Raw genomic sequence first — 10,131 nt, forward strand, 5'->3', positions numbered from 1 at the left:
AGCGTTCCTGAGCTGGGGAAAGCTGCAGAAAAACGGCCTCGGGTGGAGCAGAGTTTAGCCATGCAAATGTGGCATTTGGCCCGCCTGTTGGACACACGCTTGGAGAGGCCAGCAGCGTGGCCCTGACCCCTCCCTGGTCAACTGGGGGCAGGTCCACTGAGGTCAGTCAGCAGGGCTACGGGCTGCGCAGCTCCAGGGGGCACCATTCACAACGAGCTCCGTGTGACACAGCTCCTGGAGGACATGCAGAAATGCAGGCGAGCTCCTGCGGGAGGAAAGATGATGAGGGACGAGCAGCCAGGCGTGGTTGGACGCACCACGCGAGACACGGTGTCCTGGTGCCCTGAACTTCAGCCAGGGAGCTGGGGGAGGCATGGGTTCGCTTCTGAAGAAAAGAGAGATCCAAGAAAGGGCCGAAACTATCTGAGACTCCGTGGGCCCCAAACGGACGGGCCAGGAGTCCAGGTGCTGGTATTCAGGGCCATAGAAGAGCGCCAGAAGAAGAGAAAAAACTGAACCCGGGAAAGCCGGGTTGCGCTGCTCCCTGGGGAGACACTGCTCAAGAGGCGGCCGGAGCGTGGGCCACTGCTGCCTGGACACTCTGGCAGCAGAGCATGGCAGGCTGCAGGGCTGGGGGAGCCCGCGAGTCTGTGCACACCCAGGGGTGGAGCTGGGCTGGGGGCAGCAACGGCCGGAAGGAAGCCAAGAAGCCAGGAGCTCGGGGAGACTGAGGGCAGCAGGGGGAGAGGCAGGGGAAGGCGAGACCCCGGGGACAGCCTGTGAGGAAGGGGCTGGGTGAGCTCGCAGCCTTCCTGCCAATCGCCCCGGATGAGGGCACCGTGCTCCCTTGGGTGGCACTCAAACCCATCTGGCTTGTGTCCAGATTCATTTAAATCTTTGTGCCCTGTAAGATGTTCAGAAGTGCAGTTCCAGGCCCCTGAAACTCCAGGAAAGTCAGACGAGGCCAGCTGATAACCAAGCTCTGGAAACATCCCCCCGAAGCTGGGGAAGATTAGCCCTTTGGGTGGACTCGTGGGGTCGCCAAGTGGAAGGGAAGCCCCGAGGGGCTGCAGTCCTGGGGACTGCCCTCTGGGGTCCCCCATGTCTCCTCAGAATGCTCCCCAGCCAGAAGGAAGGTGGTGGCCCCTCCTTGTGCTGGGAACACATCACAAGGGCGGGAGCGTCAGCCAAGGAAGAGAAGAGAAAGCCAAAACTGCCAAAGGAGAAACGGGCAGAGTCTGCATTAGCAATTTCATCACGGAAGCCGCCCGCCGTCTTGTCTGATTCACACCGCTGAGCCTGGACTGGAAGTTCAGGCTCCATAACTTTCTCGTTTCCGTGCAATCCTTGGCTCCCTCTTCATTTCCCAGTCATCCAGGTGGCTACTCCAATTATCTAAAGTCCTGGAGCAGTTGCCACACGGGGACTGGCTTTGAGGGCATGAAAAATGGCCATGCAGTGCAGCCTGGGAGAGCCACGCTGGGACGGAAATGCCAGCATCCCTGTAGGGACACCCATCAAGGAAGGAAAGGTCTTTGCTTTCTCTCCCATCGTAAAAACCAGTGGCCTCAAGACTAAGGAAACATGGAACTAAATGTAAGGTGGGCTCCGAGGGCAGAAAACTGACATTAGGGGAAAAAAAGTCAAATCCAAAGAGAGTGGGGAGTCAAATTAATAGCAGCGCACCAACGCTGGGTACTGAGCTGGGACACGCGCACCCTGTGGGATGCTGACATTAGGGGAAGCCTGTAAGGGTGTATGGAAATTACAGCTTGTCTGTAAATCTCAAACGAATCTAAACGAAAAGGTTTATTGAAATGAAAAGAAAATGTAGGCCACCAGGAAGAATTGGCTTCCAAAAACGGTTTCCTGATCACCACAGAAGTGCTTTCAAGTTCAAGTTCATCTTGATTCAGATGCTGCTGGGAATCCCCTGCCTGCCTCGGAGCTGGCCGGCTTGCCGAGAGCCCCAGAGAACAGTCAACAATTCCAGCTTGGTAGAAAGTCAAGAGTCTGCTTCTCCTTCCACTAACTCAACACAAACAATGAAACAAGCCTGCCCAGTGCCTGGCAACCCAGGGTTAGTCACGGATCAGTGAGACAATGCCGAGGGAGGCAGCGCTGTCTGAGCAACGGCCCCGGGGTCTCCCTGAGCCTGAGGAGTCTGATCTGCTCTGGAATAACCATTCCAGCCCCAGCCTCCTCCCTCAGAGGCACCCTCCTTCCCCAAGGGGGCCCTGATCGTTAGCAGGGGGAGACGGGAAGTTTGGGGCTGTCTCCTGGTCGTGAGGGGGCCCTGGGCTTGCTCGAGAGAGAGCTTGCCAAGATGATGAGTGTGCGAAGAAGACGGGGAGGGCAGAAAACAGGGTGTCAGTTGGTGAGCATCAGCTGAGACACTCACTCGGCTCCACTCCCAGGAATTCATCCCGAGTGAATAATATCGAGCTTGTGTGTTGCAGTGTTTGTATCATATGATGTTCATCACGGCATTATTTATGACAATGAAAAACTGGAAACCACTAAGTGGTCGGGGATTGCTTAATGCCGATACATCCATATGAGGTAATGCCATGTGGCTGTTAAATCCTGCTGTAGAATAATATTTATTGACATGAAAGATGTTCCAGATAAATGGCTAAGTGGTAAAAGCGTGCCTCAAAAAAATCTCCAAGAGGGTAATCACGCTTTTGCAAACAGCTGCCCTGAATGAAGACTAGAAGAAAACGTGAACCGCGGTTATTCTTGGGCGGCGGGCATGTGGGTGATTTCTCTTTGTTCTTTGCTGTTTCCAAGTTTTCTGCACAGTTCATGGATCCAATTTTTGCAATTCTATTTTTAAAAAATACATTTAAATAAAATAATCTCTGACTTATCATTGCATTCCAAATGTTGGACTTAAAAAAAAATTGAAAAGTCATCTAGATGGAAAGAAATACCACATGTGCTCTTGTAACTCTCTTCCCTTTTTAGATACTTGGTCGCTGAGTGGGAGGAGAAAGAAGGAAGCGAGTCAGAGGTTTCACTGCTCTGGGGATGAGACCTCTGAACTTAGAGCCCTGGGTTGTCACCCCAGCCTCGGGCCACCCCGAGGTCCTGCCCTGGAGGAAAGAGGACCTTCCATCCTCCTCTCCTCCCCAAATTCGCAGGCTGCTCCCTGGGGCTACCACATCAGGCTTGGGGCCCGCCTCATTCTGTGTGATTCAGCCCTTGGGTGTCAGCAGATCACTCACAGAGACCTCTCACTTCCTGTCCCAAAGAGCCAGCCTGTCACGAGGCATCTCGGAACAAGCTTTGATCAAAGGACCCAGGCAAGTGTGGAAAAGTTCATGCTGCCAATCCCCTCGGGGTAAACACTTCCACCATGGGCCGGGCCGTTTCCAGCCACCAACGTGATGTCTGAACACGGAGGGGGGACGAGGTGCTCACCCGCAGCCCCCACAGGCCGGGAGGAGAGCTGTTGCCCCACTGGGGGTGCCACGAGGCCCCCGCGGCGGCCACAGTGCCACGCCCGGCCCTGGCACCAAGCAGGAGCATTCCCGGGGGAGAGGCCAGCGTGCTCAGTGCCGTAACCTTCTTTATCCCCATTCCTCCCCTATCCCACCAAGGCCGCCTTCCCCAGATGCCACAAACTGAATCTGATGGGGGCCGGCGAGACCCAGGCCCGAGTCTGTGCGATCTCGAAGTCACCTGGCCACTTCTGTGTCCCCGTCTGCAGGTGGGGGGGTTCTCCTGTCCACTGGTGATAGGAATCTCCTGAGCTGGCCCGTCACAAAGGACGACCCCACCAAGGCCCCTTTTCCTCCCTGCCCTTTCCTCTGGGCTCCTGTTGGCCTCCTCTGCACACTGCTGCAAGAGTGACCCTTCTCAGGCCCAGGGGACCGTGGACCCTCGACCCCAACTCAGCCGACTCAAGGGGCCTCCAGGCCTTCACGGTGAGGCCTCCTTCTCCCGCTCCCAGCAAGGCCCCCATGACATCCTCACCCTCCCTCACCAGCCACACCCCTACCTGCAGTCTCCAGGGCAGCCCTGCCCACAGGACTCTCTGACTAGAATGTTCTGGCCCTCTCCCAACTGGTGAGCTCCTAATTAAAGGCACCAAGACTCTAATAGTGGGGCTGATGTCTCATGAGGGGTACTCCTTGAAGCTGGTTTGTTGAGGAGAAGAAAGATAAGCAGGTGTCGGAGAGGGGCTGCCAGCCCTCCCATCCTCCCTCTGGTGGGAATTAACTTGTTTGTCACAGCAGGGTGGCAGCCCTTACAGAGAGGAGACCAGTCAGCGTGGGTGGGGCTGGTGGGGCTCAGCCTCTCCTGGGGGCCTCCTCTGGCACCCTGGACACAAGACCTCACTAATCCCCCCAACAGCCAGCAGGCCTTCACAGGTGAAGATAGACAGGGCAGGTGGCCCCCTCTTTCCACCACTGGGTTCTGACATGCCATGGGCCCCAAGGCCCCCACAGCAATGGGACCCCAGCTCCCTGGAAGGGAGGTGCTCCAGGCCAGGGACAGCAGCTCAGCTGGTCGTCCCCTCGTGCATGCGGCCCAGGGAGATGGAGAAAGCAGAAAGGAGCAGGTGTCAGCACCAGAAGGGGCTCCTTAGACCCAGCAGGGCCTGGGCAGGACCGCCAGGGACAGCCCCTCCCTGCAAGTGCCCCTTTAGGGGATCAGCGGGAGTTCACTGGGCACGGAGCCCCAGGGCCTAAGGTCAGCCGGCCAATCTGGTTTTCATTGGTGGTAGTAGTGGTGTCATTTCAACACTCCCAGAAGAGGTGTACTCCCATGAACTGCTCACCCGTGAGCCGTGAGGACGTCTCTGCGCCTGACCCTCTGAAGGGGGCCAGAGCAAAGTGTCAGCCATGCCTGTCCTCTGTGAGATGGCTTTGAGGGGCTTGAAGGGAGAGGCTCAGGATCTGCACAGACCATCCAAGACTACATCCTGGAGCCCCTGGTGCGGGCAGGGGGCAGGCCCCACGTGTGCAGTGTCCACAGCGTAGCCTGCTGCTGTCTGAGCCTTGGGCTCCAGGCACGGGTCACATGGGAACCCCTCCCGGCACCCTGGAGTGGGTGCTGTCTGCACCCTGGGGGCAACAGCCCTCACACCTTTCCCACTTCCCCTCCACCACGGGGGTGGGGGCAGGGGGACCTTCTGACTGTTCCAAAACTCATTTTGGATCTGGTATTGACTCAGATTTAACAATCACCACCACCCACACACACTCACAGACGCATACCCGCCTGTGACTTTCCCCTGGAAGAAATCTTCTGGAAAGTTCCCTTCTTGTCAAAAGGCTGAGCCTTGAGGCCCCGTACAGCCCAGCTCACCTGGCCTCAGACACTGGCCAGCCCTGGTAACTGCCCCCAGCATCTTCCAAACCTCACTGGGAAAGTGACAGGACTCGGGGTCCCTGGGCAGTTAGGGGAAAGCGAAGGGACCCCTTCCATCTCTTTCACATACTAGAGTTCAGCTTAGGATTTTGGTTAAAGAAAGCATTCCACTACAGCTTTCAGAAAGAAAAGATTGGCTGCCAACATAGAAGAGAAGGCAATGCTGGTTCTCAAACTCAGCCATATATTAGAATCCCTCAGGGAGCTCTAAAATAATCCCAATGCCCAAGCTATGCCCCACACCAATCCCACCCCAATTTTTAAAGCTGCCCAGGGGCCTTCGATATGCAGCCAGGTCTGAAAGCCACTGCTCCAATACAGAGGTTCTCAAAATGGGGCCCCCGGGCCAGCAGCATCAGCACCATCTGTGAACTTGAACTTCACCCCTGACCCACTGGATCTGAAATCTGGAGGTGGGGTCAGGGATCTGTGCTGGGACGAGCCCTCCAGACCATCCTAATACACGCTGAAGGTTGAGAGCCAGTGTTCCAGCAAGATCCAGTAAGTTCAGGGCTAATGGCCGTGAACAGTGACTGTCCCGAGACTCATCAGGAATCCCAAGGAGAGGGGACGAGGGAGGGAGCCCCCAGCCCGCCCGGCCGCCCTGGACTCACGCAGGACGCAGTAGAGGCCCAGCTGCTCGTAGCCCTCGCAGCAGTCCGTCACGTTCCTCGGCTCGGGGACCTCCACCGCCAGGTAGCGGGTCCTGTAAACGGTCTTGGGGCACCGCCTCCACGGGATCCACCCACCGCAGGGGACGTAGGTCAGGTGGGATGTCTGCAGGGCCTCCACTTTCTGGACATTTTGGGTCACGCTGTAGTTGCACAGCTGGTAGCTCAGCAAGGAGAGGCCTTTTTCTACGAGGGAGGGAGGAAAGATGCAGGAACCCAAGAAAGGACAAGTGCCAGAATCAGATCCATACAAGGGGTTCTCTACAAGCCCTCCACATCTGCAAGAGTGTGGAAGGAGCCCTCTCGCCCTTGGGCAGACCCCTCAGCATCTGTCCACCAGCCCATCTCTGAGAAGTTCACGCAGCGGCATAAACTCGAAGGGATGACCTGTAGACAGGGACCTGCATGCTAAGACATCTTCCGCTACAGGCTGTGGAGAGGCCCCTGGGCCCGACCCATGCTCCCCCAGCCCAGGGGTCTGACAGTACACTGAGGGAAGACACGGAGGCTCGTGTCCCTGCTTCCTGCTCCGTGCTCTCTGATTCTGCGCCTGGAGGACCTTGTGCACACCTCCTAGTCCCCGTGAGCCTCGGGTTTGTTGCGGTGAAATGAATACGCAGCAATTCCCTTGGTAAATATATACTGAAGGCTTACTACTTGCTGGGCACAGATAGCAATGACTCCCTTTTTTGGAACAGGATGGAAGATAAATAGCAATTATCTCAAGCACACATGAGAAGTTCATAGACGGTAAAGTTCAGCCCCACTGTTGCTGTCCTCGGGAGACGAGGGCACAGTGCCTCGCCGTAGGACAACAGCCAGCTGGTCCCATCAGGCCCTATGCATCTCTCAGCTGGAGCCTGGTTCCTGTGCAGAGACACCCACAGCCCCTTCATCGGCAGGATCTCTCAGTTCTCGGGACCCCATAGCACCCGTTACCTTCACCAGCCCTGTGTCTCTTTGTCCTGGACCACCCCCTTGTGGTCCTGGGGTGTCCCGTCTACCCAGAGAGCCTCTGTTGCCTCGCGAAGCAGGGACTGCTATGGGCTGAACTGTGTCCACACCCTCCCACCCAAAATTCACGTGGTGGGGTCCTAACCTCCAGGACCTCAGAAAGTGACCTTATTTGCAAATAGCGTTTTTGCAGATGTAATCAGTTAAGACGAGGTTATAGCGGGGCGGGGTAGCCCCTAATCCGACGTGACCAGTGCCCTTACAAAAGGGCAACTTTGGACACAGAGACAGGATGCACACAAGGCGAAGGCCACGTGAAGACGGAGGCAGAGATGGGGAGATGCTTCTACAAGCCAAGGAGCGCCAAGATTGCCAGCAAACCACCAGAAACTGGGACAGAGGACGGAACAGATTCTCCCGCACAGCACACAGAAGGAACCAGCCCTGCCCACACCTTGATCTTGGATTTCTGCCCTCCAGACTTAGAGACAATAAATCTTTACTGTTTAAGCCCCACAGTCTGTAGTACTTTGTATGGCAGCCTTGGGGACTAACACAGGGGCCATGTGGTGGCCCCCAACGTTAGCACCCAGCTTGGGGCTCTCTGCACTCATGGGTCCTCAGTGTAGGATGAGTGAATCGTTCGAATACACTTTACATCTTCAGAGACTCACCTCTGAGTTCTAAGCTTTATCAGACTATGGGTAGAGGATCAATATGACAGTGTATACCCCACAATGAGGAGCTGGACTTCTGGGGAGGACCTCAGAGATGGCAGCAGAAATAATCTTCATCCCCAACACCAGGACAGCACCCCTGAAGATTCTCTCCTTTGGCCTCACAGCAACCCACAAGTGTGCAGAAAGTGAGACTCAGGGGGCTGGGAACCCTCCGGCCACCCAGGAAGAAACAGGGCAGAGCCAGCCCTCAAGCCCAGGCTGACGGGAGATACTGCGGCCTTACTCTGGGTGGGACACGGTGCTGAATCCCACCGCCCCAGAGTGAGCCCGCTCGTAAGCCACAAGAATGCCTGGCCGCCTCCCCATCACCATTGCAGGGCAGCAGGGCCTCTGGGGGGTGGGGGACAACCTGTGGGCCATCTTCACCAAAGTGGTAGGTTACATAAGCCTCAGAAAGGAATGGGAGGCCCCTGGTTATGTGGGCCGGGGCAGGTTTCTGAGGCCAGGGTAACCTGGCCCAGACCTTAAAGGTGACTTGGATGAGAGGCCAGAGAAAATGGCCACAGTGAATGTGGTCCCTAGTGGAGGGATCTAGACCAGCCCAAGGACCGCCCACACTGAGAATTTGGAGCAGTGGGTCCAGGTTTTGTTTCTCTCTTTAACCTAAGGTGAGATGCGAGCCATGTTAATGAAGGTCATGACTTCCCTGTCTCTGGAGAGGCCCCGGGCCCCATCTGATCGAGACAAGTCCCACTGATCATTAGCAGAACCCGCCTGCACACACACCACACACGCTCGCATCTCCCCTGAAGCTGCTCTTGGGATCTGCTTGTTCGGTTTTGTTTTCCACGTTCTCCTAGAGGCCGCTGGCTGGTCTCCCAGCCTGGCTTCTGGGCAGAGCCCAGAGAGAAAGCTTTGAGCAGATCCTGCCATTCCACAAACGCTTTCAGGAGCCGTCAGCATGGCCATCGGGGGTCCTGAGCTCCAGTCCCAGAGATGGGCAAACTTAAGGCCCTGGAGGGAGCGTGGGTCCTGGGTCAGACAGACCCGTTCCCACCAGCTTCACAAACGCCAGCTGTGTGACTCTGAGCACGTTTCCCGCCCCTCGGTGCCGCAGTCCTGTCATCTATAAAATGGTAGCTGTGCCCTGGGCTTGTGGAGGATTCAGTGAAATCGTGCCTGTCAGGACCGTCCCTGGCACATGAGAACAGGGAGGTGTGCAACCCTGGCGCGTGGCTGAGATTCTGTTCCCCGTGGCCTCGTGTGTGCGATGCATGAGCAGGCTCGTCAAATCCCTCCTGTGCTCTCCTCCAGCCTCGCAATATTCCCGTTCGTTCTGGGACTGAGTTGTGCGGTTTGTGCATGACCCGTTCCAAAGGAAAAACCAAGTAAAAAGAAATCACAGTTACACCAAAATCCTGCTGATGGGCAAAAAAACGTGAAACTAGTACAAAACTGAGGTTGACTGGAGGAACAGAAGGGATCTGTTTAAATTCCCAAAGGAATGAGGCAGATTTTAAGAGGGAAATGATTAAAAAGATTTGCCATTTCGATTCTCTGAAATTCTTCAGAAATCATGTGCGTCTTGAAAGCTTTGACAGGTTGTCCTTGCTCGGCTCCTCACTCCTCTGTCGGCCACTTTCATCCTCATTTACCAAAGAGGAAACCGGGCCCCTGGGTGAGGGGAAGCTGCCGCCCCATCAGGGCCAACAAAAGGGAGCGCCCTGGTGGTATTTCTGCCCTTGGCCTGCTGTGTGGCCTTGGGTGAGTGCCTGACTGCTCTGGGCCTCCACCTCCTTATCTGTAAGTTGAAAACTCTAATATGCCAAGGTTCGGGCAGCGCTCTGCTCTCAGCGTGGCCCGTGGATCTGCAGCGTCCACACTGGCAGCAGAAATGCAGAGTTCCAGGCCCCACGCCAGACCCGCTGACTCAGAATCTGCATTTGAACCCCATCGACCCCCAGGGGATCAGAGGCACACCATCTCTTTTGTGGTTTATGGAAAAGTTTGGCCAAGGAGGAACACGTTGCCACCTCTCAAAGCAGGTGTGTCTTTGTCTGCCGGGGTCTCAGCAGGGCTGCTCTCCTCACAAGACCTGCTCCCAGGGAGCCCCCCGCTCCTCCAGCATCCCCCATGCCAAGCCCGGACCCCTTACCTGTGAAGCCGCTGGCCTGGCTCGGGCCCACGGCACTGACCAGAGCCAGCAGGGCCAGCCCAAGGGTCCTGAGCATGGTCGGGTGGTGCGGATGCAGCCCTGGGCCTCTCCTGAGCAGCAGCACAAGGGAGCCTGGGCCCAGAGAAAGGGCCCTTCTGTTCCCCGTGCCGCCGATGGTGGCAGTGGCTTCAGAGGGAGCGCTGGCTGGGAGCGGTCCCTTATGCCTGCTTGTTAACGCCCGTCATTGCCATGGTGGCATCCCTCGGGGCAGCTGCATGTCACCGCCCAT

At 56.6% G+C, this 10,131-nt stretch overlaps 1 protein-coding gene across 1 annotated transcript in view; it reads right to left on the minus strand.

Annotated features, from left to right (window-relative positions):
• UMODL1 (uromodulin like 1) overlaps nucleotides 1-9,918 on the minus strand; it is a 62,239-nt gene extending 52,321 nt beyond the window's left edge. The window contains exons 1-2 of the mRNA XM_046651742.1: nucleotides 9,843-9,918; nucleotides 5,997-6,239 (exon numbers count right to left, since the gene is read on the minus strand). Coding sequence (XP_046507698.1) covers nucleotides 5,997-6,239; nucleotides 9,843-9,918 — 319 coding nt within the window. The remainder of the gene's footprint in view (nucleotides 1-5,996; nucleotides 6,240-9,842) is intronic.
• Nucleotides 9,919-10,131: the final 213 nt, after the last annotated feature.

The sequence above is a fragment of the Equus quagga genome, unplaced genomic scaffold (assembly GCF_021613505.1).
Source record: "Equus quagga isolate Etosha38 unplaced genomic scaffold, UCLA_HA_Equagga_1.0 73442_RagTag, whole genome shotgun sequence".
Classification (NCBI taxonomy): Eukaryota; Metazoa; Chordata; class Mammalia; order Perissodactyla; family Equidae; genus Equus; species Equus quagga.